Source organism: Nylanderia fulva, unplaced genomic scaffold (assembly GCF_048542155.1).
Source record: "Nylanderia fulva isolate GAGA-0341 unplaced genomic scaffold, ASM4854215v1 Scaffold25, whole genome shotgun sequence".
Classification (NCBI taxonomy): domain Eukaryota; kingdom Metazoa; phylum Arthropoda; class Insecta; order Hymenoptera; family Formicidae; genus Nylanderia; species Nylanderia fulva.
In genome coordinates, this window is record NW_028190314.1 from 1,954,153 (window position 1) to 1,970,773 (window position 16,621).

The following is a 16,621-nucleotide window of genomic DNA, read 5'->3' on the forward strand; positions in this document are numbered from 1 at the left end:
TTCTCCAAGTATTTTTCGTCAAGGACTTGGAAAAGACACACGATAGCAAAGCATCTGCAATAGTTTTATTGCAGTGCACGCGACAATGAGACATTCTAGTTTACGAGGTGTTAATATTATATGCTTTTATATATGTGTGTTTTCTTTTTAAATTATAATCAGTGATCGCTCTCTATTTTTTTATTTGCAAAAACTCTCTCTTAGATTAGATATATGCATCTCTCTCTCTCTCTTTTATCTAATAAAAAAATAGATAATTAATCAACGTAGAGAAGGTTTATAATTCAGTTCGTGATAGACATCTGAAAATAATTTCTCGAAGCAATTATATGCATCGAATTTTATTTGTTAGTATTGGAATATTATTGTTAGCCATCGTCACAATATTACGAGTGCGCATTGCCGTGTAGTGTAAAGTAGTACAAATATCATTATCGTATCAATTCTCGCCGAGTGTCTATAACGAATATTATTCCATTTCTAAGGATGTTTTCGCGCCACAAACTTCTCGCTCCTGCGAGAAATACTGCCGATCGATATATTTCTGCATGTCCGTACGACAGGCGAGCGATGACAGCGACAAAATATGCTCGTTTTATTAAGGCGTATGTGTGTGTGTGTGTGTGTGTGTGTGTGTGTGTGTGTGTGTGTGTGTGTGTGTGTCTGTAAGGTACGACTTCCTCCTGGTTTACGAGGTGTCGATACCGTGTCCCGTGTAAATGCATATAAAGCTGGTTTACTTTGTTCGCACACGTGTATATATGTACATGTACACGTACGTGGACCTTATACGATTGAAGAGACGCGCAGACACCAAAGTGGAAAAAGTAAGATATATAGAAGGACAAAGACTTATCGCTCGCTTATTACGAGACGGAACTTTACGACACGACGCGATGGCGCTTGCAGATTTCGTCTTTCCTGTCTCTTACTTGTTGCTCACGTTATTACGGACTGGAATAGTCGGAAAATATTGGAAAGATTTTTCTTCGATGAAACCGTTTGATTGGATATTGTTTTCGTAGGAATAAAGGTCACAATAATACCTGAGTTTATCAAATTGTACGACTTCTTGCTAGAGTTAAAGCAATTTAAAATTATGTAAAAAATATATATACGTATATATAAAATATATACATATATATAAAATAATTGAAAAAAATAAATAAAGTGGAAAAAAATTATTTAATGTGACACAGAAAAAATAGACAATTACATTTTTTGTAAATGACACCCATTTTTAGCCTGAGCGAGCATCTCTATATGCATCGTTAGCATTTTCACAAATTATCAACGGTTACCCTTTTGCTACCCTATTTGATAGGGGCTGTTCATGGTTGCTATAAAGGTTCGTTGGCATTTAAATGACGAAAGATACTACGACCAGCATGAAACGAGATGTCATCTGAAACGGTCATATTATTGTATATAGTACAAATTTTAATATTAATTTTTCTATGCCGCGTTTCCGTTATTCTTCTCTCATTTTTCGCTCTACTTGTGCCTCTCTTCATATGTATAAAGAAGAAAGTACGTCATTTTTCGAACCTCATATAGAATTTATATAACGTTGCCGCATATCTTGAATAAATTTAAATTTTAAGTCTTTTATTCTACTTTTCGCATGAGTTGGTTTAAATTCTTACGAAACTTTCTCTTAAATCTCGGTATGTATATAGAGAATACTTGACTTCACTAGCAGATCCTAGGGGAGGTAGGGGAGGGGGGTTTGGGGTTAAACCCCCTCCCTGCAAATTAAAAAAAAATTTGTCATTGATCCTGGAGTAAAAGCTAAGTACAAAACAAAAATATTAATTATAAATAATTTTATATAAAAATAATTTTGCAGAAATCTCTTCTCATTATCGATGTCAGGATCCGATAGTGCTTGCCTCATTCTTTACATATTTTTGATCTCTTCCTCTCGTTGTTTAATCCGAATACAAAGATACAAGACTCTCATGTACAAATATTTGTCATTGAGTAATGTTTATTTAGTGCCATACCTCAACACTTTTGCTTTCTCTTTCTCTCTTGCTTTTTGTGAAGTAGTAGAAAATGAAGCACTTGTAGATATATGTACGTAGGATGCGAATAACTTTTTTACGAATATCTGTACTATAATAATTATATAACAATATATCTCACGAAAAAGAGCCAAGGATTTATGGATGATTCAATAACAATGCTATTATATGTATATAAGAATTGCATAAAATTATTCCTACATTCATCTCCAGTTCACACATCTAAAACAAGCATTACTAAATATCTGATGACAGATATATAATATAGAAATAATACATTTAATGAATGACCTTGTATTTAGATGCATATTTATTGGATATCATATATTGATGGAATTAAACGTAGAAGGGATGTAAAATCTAAAAGGGATATTTATTTACTTCACTTTGTCATCGAAATGCATAATTGCGTGATATAGGGTATCTCATTGCAAATACATACGTCAAATTGCATAAAATTATTCCTACATGCATCTCCAGTTCACACATCTAAAACAAGCATTACTAAATATCTGATGACAGATATGTAATATAGAAATAATACATTTAATGAATGACCTTGTATTCAGATGCATATTATATATTTATTGGATATCATATATTGACGGAATTAAACGTAGAAGGGATGTAAAATCTAAAAGGGATATTTATTTACCTCACTTTGTCATCGAAATGCATAATTGCGTGATATAGGGTATCTCATTGCAAATACATACGTCAAGTTGCAACATACATCCGTTCCCTGCGGTATTGATAAAGTATTAATACAATAATATACCGATGTCTTCGGTAGGCCGCAACTTTTACGATCACGCGTCCTCGTGACATTGCTTGCTCCGAACAAAATCAGGATGAAGAGTAGGTCGGACCAGGTTAATGCCGAGACGTCTAGGTCAAGGAGTGGTCATTGGTCTCGATCGCTCGTTTATCTCGACTGTTGCGACCTACTTGGAACTACCGGTAATGTTAATGTCGTTATTCTCAGAGCGGCGACATTGGCCTCTATCTCTCTTTCTAGTTCCTCCGTTCTTTTCGTTTCTGGAAAGAAAAAAAGTGTCAATTTTTTTTGACAAGATAATCGATCGATCGAACCGGAAAAGACCGCTTTGAAAGCCAAGTGACCCCGTGTGATCCTTCTCTTATCCGGCGGACCAGAGTGGACGGCGACTGGGCTTTACTTCCGTTTTGCAGATAAATGCGAGAAATAAATTGCGAACCGTACATTTGCATGGTCTCCTTTAACAAAATCAACCGCCTCGCGTGCTAACGGATCGCGTTTGCGCGTTCTTGGAAGCCCGACTTCGCGGACGGGCACGCAGGGCCCGGGCAATTGCAAGAAAATATTCCTGTCTGTTACCACTAATCTTTCTGCATTTTCTAGGAATGCATGCATATATATATCTGGCTGCGTGATAAACTTCCGCGCTGCGATAAGCCTGTACCCGCGATGTTATGTATGTGTGCATCGCGAAGCGTCACGAGCTCGTCGGCTGTGAGAGATGAATATGTTGGGAAATCGAATAAGAAAATTTATTAGATTTACAAAATTAGTAAAATACACTTTCTTATTGAAATTTAATTTATAAGAAGAAATTTGAATATTTTATCATATTATTAAAAAATTATAATTCCATATATTCCTGTCTTTTTTTATGTTAAGAAAATTTATTAGATTTACAAAATTAGTAAAATACACTTTCTTATTGGAATTTAATTTATAAGAAGAAATTTGAATATTTTATCATATTATTAAAAAATTATAATTCCATATATTCCTGTCTTTTTTTATGTTAAGAAAATTTATTAGATTTACAAAATTAGTAAAATACACTTTCTTATTGGAATTTAATTTATAAGAAGAAATTTGAATATTTTATCATATTATTAAAAAATTATAATTTTATATATTCCTGTCTTTTTTTATGTTAAGAAAATTTATTAGATTTACAAAATTAGTAAAATACACTTTCTTATTGGAATTTAATTTATAAGAAGAAATTTTAATATTTTATCATATTATTAAAAAATTATAATTCCATATATTCCTGTCTTTTTTTATGTTAAGAAAATTTATTAGATTTACAAAATTAGTAAAATACACTTTCTTATTGGAATTTAATTTATAAGAAAAAATTTGAATATTTTATCATATTATTAAAAAATTATAATTCCATATATTCCTGTCTTTTTTTATGTTAAGAAAATTTATTAGATTTACAAAATTAGTAAAATACACTTTCTTATTGGAATTTAATTCATAAGAAGAAATTTGAATATTTTATCATATTATTAAAAAATTATAATTCCATATATTCCTGTCTTTTTTTATGTTAAGAAAATTTATTAGATTTACAAAATTAGTAAAATACACTTTCTTATTGGAATTTAATGTATAAGAAGAAATTTTAATATTTTATCATATTATTAAAAAATTATAATTCCATATATTCCTGTCTTTTTTATGTTAAGAAAATTTATTAGATTTACAAAATTAGTAAAATACACTTTCTTATTGGAATTTAATTCATAAGAAGAAATTTTAATATTTTATCACATATTATTAAAAAATTATAATTCCATATATTCCTGTCTTTTTTATGTTAAGAAAATTTATTAGATTTACAAAATTAGTAAAATACACTTTCTTATTGGAATTTAATTCATAAGAAGAAATTTTAATATTTTATCATATTATTAAAAAATTATAATTCCATATATTTTTGTTTTTTTTTTATGTAGAGATTAGGAACTTGCAACTCTTGTTGTAAGATTAATTTCTGTTTTTAATCCGTATATTTTTTTGCTCGTACACTCACACGCATCAAGGTTTGCATGAAACGAAAGCTAATGCCGATCTAGCGCGATTACGCGACGTTTTACATGCGGCCAAGGGTGAGTGCAAAAGGGGGATGGTTATAGTTGCAACGCAACGATATGGCTCGTCAAGATCGTCGGTAACGATTAGACGACACACGCACACACACACATACACACACACACACACAGGGTCATAATGTGCCGGCACGTTTAACGTCCCACCATATACGTTGTTATTACTGCTTATTATTTGTCCATCGTCGTCCGGTAGACGATGCACTCGCATCGGGATACGACAATGTCAAAGGGGTGGCATTCGATGCCGTTGTTTACCCTGGGGAACGCTGCGTGACACCAGCTCAACGGCGAAGAACTTTAATTATCATTATTCTTGCAAAAACATTTCTCCTATCGATTCGCAAGATCCGTCTAACTATCGTTATCAAGCAATTAGATTAAACACTTGAGTTAAGTATCAAGGGAGGATGCATTATACGTGTTTCCAATGTTTGTTTTTTTTGTTTTTTTTTCGTTAATTGTTGAGAATTTTATTAAGGCTGTCTATGTGAAATATCGAAAACAGGGGAGTTTATTAAAATAAAAATCTCGAATTGTGAGATTTAATTTAATTACTTGATATTGTTTTTATTGGTCACTCGAACCGAGAAAAATGTTTGCGCACGCGAAATGAAAAATGAATTCTCCTTGAAACCGACGCGCTATCATCCGCGTCCGACTCTTTCTGGCTCGTCGAAATTTATATTATAATTATATGATGTCATATTTTAAGATCGAATTTTTGTTTTTTCAAAAAAAGTTGTGATTTACTTTGATTTAAGAACGATAGGTATGTTGCGTATTAACGTGTGAATATTTTTATATATTTTATTATTTTTATATTTATTTTTCTAATAATTAATATTATATTATAGCACTTGATAAGGGCCGAAACCCACGGCCGAAACGTTGTGAAAATTCAATAAATTTAATTATTTGCCAGAATTGGTCGATTGAATTATTACCATTTTTTAATTATCATCCGGTGACTTCATAGTTTTATATCACTTATATTACAATTGTTGGTTCTCCCTTTGAAACGAAACGTTTGAAATCGAGCGAGCACAAGACAAGAAGACGCGACTTCGTACAGGCACGACACGCGAGTCGCGTCGCAGTTCTCGTAAAACTTGGACTTTACAGCAACGGAAATTACATAACGTCCGTAACGATGACTCGGGAGACGTCTCGGCCGCCGGCGCGGAAATCGAAGAAGGAGGATTTCTTCCCGTGACGCGGCTGATTTGATACAACAACAGGCAGCGTACGAGATTGCCAGTCTCTCCCTTCTCTTCGCGATCGCGTTAGAATGCTCGCTCGTAGATTAAACAACGCTAATGATCCGTATCGCGATCCCGTTAGGGCTGACTCGCCTCCTCCTCGTCGTCGTTCTCTGCATGCTTCCGCTTCACGCGTGTGGCCGGGAGCACCTTTGCCACGGGAAAGCCTCCATACGTCGTTTTACAGCTTGTTCCGTTGTTGCTAATCAACTAATCCATCTTATTTTATCTGTCGAAATTTCACTTATCTAATTAAGGGGCGCCTACTTCGTCAGAAAGCTAAAAATAAGGTTTCTTTGAGAATTTTTTTTTATAAAAACTGCACAGCGAATTATTCTAATACTTTTAGGCATTTATTATTAAATATTTATGAGTACGAAAAAATTTTTTAGTTAAAATATATGGACTGTGAAAGTTGTTTTGAATTAAGGGGGCGCCTACTTCATCAGAAAGCTAAAAATAAGGTTTCTTTGAGAATTTTTTTTTATAAAAACTGCACAGCGGATCATTCTAATATTTTTAGGCATTTATTATTAAATATTTATGAATACGAAAAAATTTTTTAGTTAAAATATATGGACTGTGAAAGTTGTCTTGAATTAATGGGGGCGCCTACTTCATCAGAAAGCTAAGAATAAGGTTTCTTTGAGAATTTTTTTTTATAAAAACTGCACAGCGGATCATTCTAATACTTTTAGGCATTTATTATTAAATATTTATGAATACGAAAAAATTTTTTAGTTAAAATATATGGACTGTGAAAGTTGTCTTGAATTAAGGGGGCGCCTACTTCACCAGAAAGCTAAAAATAAGGTTTCTTTGAGAATTTTTTTTTATAAAAACTGCACAGCGGATTATTCTAATACTTTTAGGCATTTATTATTAAATATTTATGAATACGAAAAAATTTTTTAGTTAAAATATATGGACTGTGAAAGTTGTCTTGAATTAATGGGGGCGCCTACTTCATCAGAAAGCTAAAAATAAGGTTTCCTTGAGAATTTTTTTTATAAAAATTGCATAGCGGATCATTCTAATACTTTTAGGCATTTATTATTAAATATTTATAAATACGATAAAATTTTTTAGTTAAAATATATGGACTGTGAAAGTCGTCTTTGGGGAATCTTCTCGCTGTCAGCAAATTGGCGAATATTCTTATATCTCCAAGTCTTGTTTAAAATTAAAAAAATTTTTATCACTTATAAAATTACAGTCATGAACCTTAAACATTAATAAAAAACTAATTCAAACGATTTTTTTTTGTATAAATAAATAAAAACATGCACGTTATTTAAATAAATCTGATCTGAAAGAAACAGATCGGGATATTTTTGAACAACTCTGACAATTGATTTTACCGAGGACGCTTTAATTAAAGGAAGAAAATACAAAGGCAACAAGATGAATTTCCAGTTATGTATATGCAAGATGTGTAATCGAATTACGGTGAGAAAATAAATCGTACACTTGCAAGGTAACATGACTGATTCGCTATTAGGACAAGACGCGGAAATGGGAATATATAGCTTAGTAGTCGCTAACGACTAATTATGCGCCTAATTGCGTGGCGCATTAAAACGCTCGGAGAACAAAACAGAAAAAAAGAAAAGAGTAATGATAATAATAATAATGCAATTACAAATTATATGCACACGGGGGGAAGCAATTACGTCCGGCGCAATTACAACGACGCCGCTCGTTACAACGTTAACAACCGATGTTGTAACACGATGGATTATCGCCGCCGCGCGAATGGAAAAAATGTTTTGGAACACGTCGGGGCATTCCGGAGCTTTACGATTAATTGCAAATAATTAGCGGATAATTTCGCGGTGAACGAGATAACGGTACAAGGGCGCGTACGCATTGCGTATCGGCCATTGTTTGCGCGTGTAAACCCAGACGCATTGTTGCGGTGCATCCTGCCGACTAGTCGATCTCGTTGCATCCTCTCCTTCCCTCTTCTTCCCCGAGGACGTGCATCGATCCGTCTCTTTAGATGAGGAGAAAGAAGACGCGCGAGCAGCGAAATATCGCGCGATTTGTGTAAAGGGCTACCCCTAAATTACGTAAGGTTTTTTTTTACGATTTTTGAACGTCTCCTGATGTAAGACATTTTCCGTGACCTCTTTCCTGTATTTTATGATTTTATTAATAAAGTTTCTTGGATATTTTAACTTTACTAGATAACACAAGCGCGCGCTTCGCGCGTGTTATTGATATTATTTTTATTTTTTATTTTACAACTGTCAAACTCTGTTAACTTTCACATGACAGTTGCTTGATGTTATTAATATAACACAATCGAGACATCCAATCAGTATCGTGGAAAAGTAGCAATAATATTTGCGATAATAGATTTTTTTTAGAAAGGGATTCAAAATAAGTCTTTAAAAAATGAAAAATAAAAATATAAAGTTATAATTTTATTATTTTTATGAAATAGTTAAAATTAATTGATAAAGACAACTGATCAATAAATGAAAATGACAACTTTTTGGCAAAAAAAAATGTTTATTAGATTTATTATTATTTAATCAGAGGAAAATTTTCAAAAATCTTACGTAAGAACTATTTCAACCCTCTTCTCTCTCCCCAAAAACCTTACGTAATTTAAGGACGGTCCCTAATGGTGCGTTTATCGTTCTAAACTGTATATGATCAATAAATAAAAATGACAACTTTTTGGCAAAAAAAAAGTTTATTAGATTTATTATTATTTAATCAGAGAAAAATTTTCAAAAATCTTACGTAAGAACTATTTCAACCCCCTTCTCTCTCCCCAAAAACCTTACGTAATTTAAGGACGGTCCCTAATGGTGCGTTTATCGTTCTAAACTGTATATGATCAATAAATAAAAATGACAACTTTTTGGCAAAAAAAAAGTTTATTAGATTTATTATTATTCAATCAGAGAAAAATTTTCAAAAATCTTACGTAAGAACTATTTCAACCCTCTTCTCTCTCCCCAAAAACCTTACGTAATTTAAGAACGGTCCCTAATGGTGCGTTTATCGTTCTAAACTGTATATGATCAATAAATAAAAATGACAACTTTTTGGCAAAAAAAAAGTTTATTAGATTTATTATTATTCAATCAGAGAAAAATTTTCAAAAATCTTACGTAAGAACTATTTCAACCCTCTTCTCTCTCCCCAAAAACCTTACGTAATTTAAGAACGGTCCCTAATGGTGCGTTTATCGTTCTAAACTGTATATGATCAATAAATAAAAATGACAACTTTTTGGCAAAAAAAAAAAATGTTTATTAGATTTATTATTATTCAATCAGAGGAAAATTTTCAAAAATCTTACGTAAGAACTATTTCAACCCCCTTCTCTCTCCCCAAAAACCTTACGTAATTTAAGAACGGTCCCTAATGGTGCGTTTATCGTTCTAAACTGTATATGATCAATAAATAAAAATGACAACTTTTTGGCAAAAAAAAAAAAAGTTTATTAGATTTATTATTATTCAATCAGAGAAAAATTTTCAAAAATCTTACGTAAGAACTATTTCAACCCCCTTCTCTCTCCCCAAAAACCTTACGTAATTTAAGGACGGTCCCTAATGGTGCGTTTATCGTTCTAAACTGTATTTATACGGCGCGGCGAACCCGCTCTTAGCGGAATGATTCATGCCTTTGGGAAAGTTTAGTATCATGGTATCATGTCCGAGATGCAGCCTGTGTTCTTCTCGCGTCCCGAGTCGCAGCAACCTCGCTCGCGTCTCTCGGGGCTCTTATTGTTTCTCTCCTCTCTCTTCCCTCGGATCACGGATCCGATAATGCTCCGCGATTCGCACGCTCCGACGACGATGCGACGTCGCGGCATTTTCCGGCGCCGCGTGGTAATGACCGCGCGTCGTAATTGTTTTAAATGCCAACGTGGTAATGGCGTTTTTACGCGAAAGTGCTACGTGTGTGCGAAATTAGAGGAAGTGTGTGTAACCTTTTTTTTTTTCAGTCGAGTGTTCGCGAGACCGAACTTTGCGAGTGTGCTAATTAATTTAATCTTATACTACAATCGATTAAATTAATATTATATACAATGGGGTTAATAAGAATAATAATAAATTTGATAATGAATCTTGTAAAATATATACTATGTGTTTGATCTAGAATTAGCACTGTCTTATTTTTAATTACATTATATTTTTTAATTTAATGAACAAGAAATATTTATGTATCTATCTTTTTCTCTTCGTTATTCGATAGGACTTTTAATTGTCTATGAATGTGTTTCACGAATATTTACGAGCAAAGTTTTTTGGTACACGAACTGCTTTACTATATATACCGTGCTTTAATGCATCAAGAATTAGGGGTAGGGGAAGAGGATGGTGATCGTTCTCGATGGTTTTAATTATCTTAAGTATCTTTCCGTAAAAGCTAGATTTGTGTTCGCAACGTGCTTGCAGACATTTAGAACAGTTAGTTTTTCTCCATTGAATAATTCATATTTCTCTGCAGGCTTCACACATATATATATATATATATATATATATATATATATCAAGCTTACTTCGTTTTTGTTAGAAACACTAGTTTCGCTAATGAAACTTCTGATTTCGTTTCTCTTAATATATATCATTTGTATATTTTATGATACTTATTACTTTATGATACTCCGGTTCGTGAACAGAACTAGAAACGGATTTAATATATCACGGAGAGAGAAAGGAAACAGCATACATTTGTGTTAGACTCATTTCGCTGTAACATTGTTAAATGCTTTGCTTCTAATGTTGGCATCGCGATTAATAATTCATATGTCATAATTATTATTTTCATCGAAAGAAAAAGCGTTACTAATTAATGGAAGGTTCTTTTACACTTTCGATATTATACGCTATGATTGCGAAACAATTCTGATTATTCAAACAGTGTGTATGACTCACACGTTAATATCCTTCAACCGTACTTATTTAAGAATATATTAGCCTTCGATATTAGCAGAGAAAAAAAAATAATAATTCCACTCAAAGCTATAATGCAATTTAACTCCATCTCTTGCTGTGTGTGCAGGTAACTCGAGGAAATGGGACTGGTGGAACGAGAAGCCGAGATGCAAGAACTGAACCCTCCCAGACCCGGAAGATCGAGAGATCTCTTCGGAGTTCAATTGGAGGTAAAATTCACACGAACAGTTAACTCATTTGGTCGATACGAAAGATGCGAAAGATTAGGATAAACTTGTGTGACGAAATTAATTTTTATATACGACGGTCATTAACGCGACTTTCAAGATCTGCAGTACCCTCCATAAATTTGGAAACACCTTACGTTTTACAGTTAAAGAATTGCATGGCAGCGATCTGTTATGAATAAAAATGTCATTTAAATATTTTATGTTTATTTTATGATTTATTTATACAAAAAATCTGCACACATCTGTCAAAAGGGTTCTCTTAATTTAAGAGAAAAATTCTCTAAAGAAATATTCTTTAATTAGATATTCGTAACATGCAAGAATATAAACTTAATGGGATATTTTTCATCAGTATATTATTTGAAATGTTATTAATCGCGATAACAAAAAACAGTTTTATAAATGGACATTTGTTATTTATTGCATACAGTACCCTTTACAAGTTTGGAAACACTTAACATTTTGCAGTTAAAGAATTGCATGGCAGCGATCTATTATAAATAAAAATGTCATTTAAATATTTTACATTTATTTTATGATTTATTTATACAAAAAATCTGCACAGATCTGTCAAAAGGATCCTCTTAATTTAAGAGAAAAATTTTCTATAATATATTCTTTCTTTAATTAGATATTCGTAACATGCAAGAATATAAACTTAATAAGATATTTTTTATCAGTATATTATTTGAAATATTATTAATCGTGATAACAAAAACAGTTTTATAAATGGACATTTGTTATTTATTGCATACAGTACCCTTTACAAGTTTGGAAACACTTAACATTTTACAGTTAAACAATTGCATGGCAGCGATCTGTTATGAATAAAAATGTCAATTAAATATTTTATGTTTATTTTATGATTTATTTATACAAAAAATCTGCACAGATCTGTCAAAAGGGTTCTCTTAATTTAAGAGAAAAATTCTCTAAAGAAATATTCTTTAATTAGATATTCGTAACATGCAAGAATATAAACTTAATGGGATATTTTTCATCAGTATATTATTTGAAATGTTATTAATCGCGATAACAAAAAACAGTTTTATAAATGGACATTTGTTATTTATTGCATACAGTACCCTTTACAAGTTTGGAAACACTTAACATTTTACAGTTAAACAATTGCATGGCAGCGATCTGTTATAAATAAAAATGTCATTTAAATATTTTATGTTTATTTTATAATTTATTTATACAAAAAATCTGCACAGATCTGTCAAAAGGATCCTCTTAATTTAAGAGAAAAATTTTCTAAAAAAATATTCTTTAAGTAGATATTCGTAACATGCAAGAATATAAATTTAATGGGATATTTTTCATCAGTATATTAAATGTCATTTAAATATTTAATTTATTGACAAAAAATCTACACAGATCGTTAGGTTTCGTAAGGTGTTTCCAAACTTATGGAGGGTACTATAAACAAAATCGAAAGACAGATGGTGAATATAACATAATTCGATACGCGATCTCCGGTATCCTTGTCGAGGACGAGAATACATTCGATCCGGAATCGGTTGCTCATTCACACCCAAGAACACGCTGGTTCATTCCAATGGTCACTTTTGCCCGCGATCCTAGTGTAGGCCAGTGAGAGGTTCGACCTAGAAAATCCATGTCGGTTCTGATACAACACGGCCAGCCACCTGAAACAGATACAACCGAGGAAAGTTTGTTCGGTGCACTCTCCTTCCTGTCACGCCGATCAATCTGACGATTGCACCTTTCTCCTTCTTGAATCGATGGATCGTGTATGAAATATTACTTATTAGAGTCAGATATATTACCAATACCCGGCTTCGAATACTTGTACTTTCCAATCACATTTTCTCATCTGTCATCCATCTGTTCTCTATCAGTCTTTTCTCTCATTGGACTAAATTATTGAATAATTGCTCGTTAAGAAATTAAAAATTTAGAAATATGTATCGAGCACCGTTTTATATTAATATTATACAGAAGAGAGAAAGAGAATATTAAATGTAGAACCTTAGGACGATAATATTGCAAGATATTTTTTAATGTAAAATTACAGCGCTGAAAAGTTTCGTTGTAATAAGGAAATTACATTTGAAAATTGATGGAAACGTTGCACGCATAGAATTAAAGGAGACAGAAATGGAAAGGCGGAACTATTATAGAATGTAGCAATTAATGTACGGAGCTGAACGATCATAAACGATTGACGTAATAACTACAGGTTAGAGGCAGTCATGCGACGAAATTTTGCAATTTATCGAACAAACGTATGTACATATTGACTTGCGGCTATTATTTTAATGTAATTCGATGACAGTCAAGAATTAGTGTACAATATCATTTTCGATCATTTCTGTCTTTATTCTCAATAAACAATTTAGTGATGGTTAGGTAACTATTCGATGTTAACTTAATTGATCGATGCGCTTAGAGCAAATTTATATGATTCAAAAAAAAAAAAAAAAAATGCAGCAAAATCGGAAATTATGTCCTTTTCTAGGACGTTGAACGCTGTTGAACCTTCAGTCACGTTTCTTACAATTTACACGTAGTCGATAAGTCTTGCTCGACAAATTCTCGGCGCGCAACTTTGCGAAATGACATTTCCTCGGAATATCGCGCCATAAAGAGAAAAAAAGCGGACGCATTTCGCAAGGTTTGCACACGTGTGTATCACAATTACAAAGCCGGTTACGGTCCCGTGAATTCAGGATCGTTTTCACTTTTGTGTTAATCGCGAAGAATTATTGTAATCGTCGTAAAATCGGAGTTTATTCAAAGTACGGACGTCACTGTTCGTTTCTCGTGCTACATATTTTTTTTCGTTCGAATCTAACAATTTGTTTTTATAATTGAAAAGTACGTCTTTCCAATTTCATCGCGAATTCGACGATCTGACAGATCGAACTGCTCTCGTGCTAATTATCTCGTGTTATATGGACATATGTGTTGCACGTGTATTGTTTCCATAACGATGTAAGACAATATCCTGCACTTGTACGAAGTGCATATAATGCGGCATGAATCATATGTATGATAATATAAGCCATATTAAACATCGTATTCATATTGCACTCTGTTTTCTAAATAATGAGACATTATCTAATAAGTAACTTGGTTTCGGTGGCACATATAATAAACGTTAATCATGCAATATATTAATAATTTAATTAGAAAAAAAATGGCAAATTTTCATCGATCAGATACAATTGTATAAAAATAGATTCTATTAACTTCTTACGTTTCATGATTTGATAATTTCATATATGTTATAAATAATGTTTTATGATAAAATAAAAAAAGCTATGCACAAAACTTGGATATAATTTAAATTAGCATAATAAATCAGAAAACAGCGTGTTATGATTCCAAAGACGAAAAAGAAGAAGGCAAAAAAAAAAGAGAGGGCGAACAAGTGATTAGCATAGAGACCTAGAGACTCGTTACATGCGAACGAGCACGACCAAGTAGATTAGCCGTGATGACGTGTTTCAATTACGTGTCCTTTTCCGTTTTAGATGTACGATTGGCGACAGCTAAAATGTTGTTTCATGCAAGCGCAAATGATATATACTCGCTTAATGGCGATCAAGAGATTTCGCTCTCTTCGTAGTAGCTCTTCCTCCGCCGAGATTTCTCCGCGGACTTGCCGGTTAATTTGCTTCATCGCGGATAATATTATCCGTTCCGATCGCAGCAACGTTCCGACATAACAGAATTGCGGTTGAGAGGATCGTCTCTCGAGCTAATGGAAAGCGAAATTAAGGCTCGTGCTTTGCCGTTGAATGAATTGGCGCGAGTAGGCGATTGTTTGCTGCAAATAAATCATTTTATCGACGCGAAAAACGATGCGCGAGGTGTAATTTAATTTTTTTTTGCTTTATCTCTTTTCTCTTGGAAAAATAAACATTATCAATTATCGATGCGCGAGGTTGAATAAATTAATGTTGTATTAAGAAACGCGCTAATTACAATGAAACGTCTTCCTCGGCATCTCAAGTCAGAATTCCGCGTGGGTCGTAAGCGCGTCTCGATATACCGGCACATGCATAACCCAACGTAGGGTTATTACTTGAAAGCAAAACCGCGAAAGATCCTTGAAGCAATCACGCGGTTGCGTGCTGGGATTTAGTAATTAAAAAGAATGCGAAGAGAGAGCTTTCAAATGTCTACGGAGAGCTTATGTCACACTTTCTGTGTACGCAGAGATTTTAGTGTAATACGGTTTCTATACAATTACGTAAGTATTTTCTCGCACACTCCGGAATGTGTTGCGGTCAAATATCGTCTCGTAAACACACACACACACACACATACACCCACGTGTGCGGATTTTATGCAATCCCTGTGCTACCAGTATTTTATAGATTCCACCAAGATTGCTCGTTCGAGTGTTGGTGATAAAATATCGATAACAATTTAATTACGCGTAATTGAGCAGTTACGCGTATGTACAATTTATAACACGGAACATTTATCTAGTCGCGATAAAGGCGATCGTTTTATTTCCTCGATCCCTCGAGCAGCTTTAGCGTAAGGATGCGCGGTTACGATAGACGGGATAATGACTCGGTGGCTTCATAATCAGCATCGTGTATCGCAGCGATCTTTAATAACCAGAATCAGTGTACCAAGGAGTTGCGCAATGTTTTATTTCAACAGACGGCCAAGTCTATTCCATATCCGTTTTACGATGCAACGCATCTGTCAGCGTTACATTTGTCATAAAATGAGAAATTTAATAGAATTGTAGTTCATACTTTATTGGAATAAATTTACGTTTGTAGTACGCTTGATGATAATATCAAGATAATTCTTATCAAATATAAACATTTCTATTACGATGTAATTATAGGAACTTGTTAAGAAAATATATAATAAAATAGCTTCATTATAATATAATATATATATTTTTATCATACATATTTTTTGACAGCAATCTTTTGTCGATTTTAAGACAATTGAAATTTTGCCAATAAAAGTTTACCTCGACATTTATGTTCCGGTTAATTTATCGCTCAACCGTTTGCTCACATTTATAAGATGGTCTGGACTGCAAGCATCGCGCTTTGATGACCGACACGTTTTCTTACACTTCTTTTGGTCTCAGAAGTGTTTGAACATTTCCGGTGAATATAATTGACACTCTGATTTTCGACTGATGATAGGGGACGAAAAGGTTTTCGGAGCAGACCTTTTTCTTTCTCGAAAAATTTTTCTGACTGAGACAAAGCCTCGTGATTCTTCAAGTTTCTTCTCTTGAGAATCTCTAGAGAATCTCTAGAGATACTCAATTGAAC

At 33.1% G+C, this 16,621-nt stretch overlaps 1 protein-coding gene and 1 long non-coding RNA gene across 2 annotated transcripts in view; one reads left to right on the top strand and one right to left on the bottom strand.

The window, feature by feature from the left end:
• LOC146722971 (uncharacterized) overlaps positions 1-16,621 on the top strand; it is a 52,422-nt gene that overhangs the window by 29,788 nt on the left and 6,013 nt on the right. The window contains exon 2 of the mRNA XM_085483375.1: positions 11,213-11,315. Coding sequence (XP_085339501.1) covers positions 11,226-11,315 — 90 coding nt within the window. The 5' untranslated portion in view covers positions 11,213-11,225. The remainder of the gene's footprint in view (positions 1-11,212; positions 11,316-16,621) is intronic.
• On the bottom strand, positions 2,656-5,998 carry LOC114940710 (uncharacterized). The gene is made up of 2 exons (XR_003821520.2): positions 5,867-5,998; positions 2,656-3,065 (listed from the first exon to the last, which is right to left on the bottom strand). It is a non-coding gene; the product is annotated as an uncharacterized LOC114940710 (long non-coding RNA).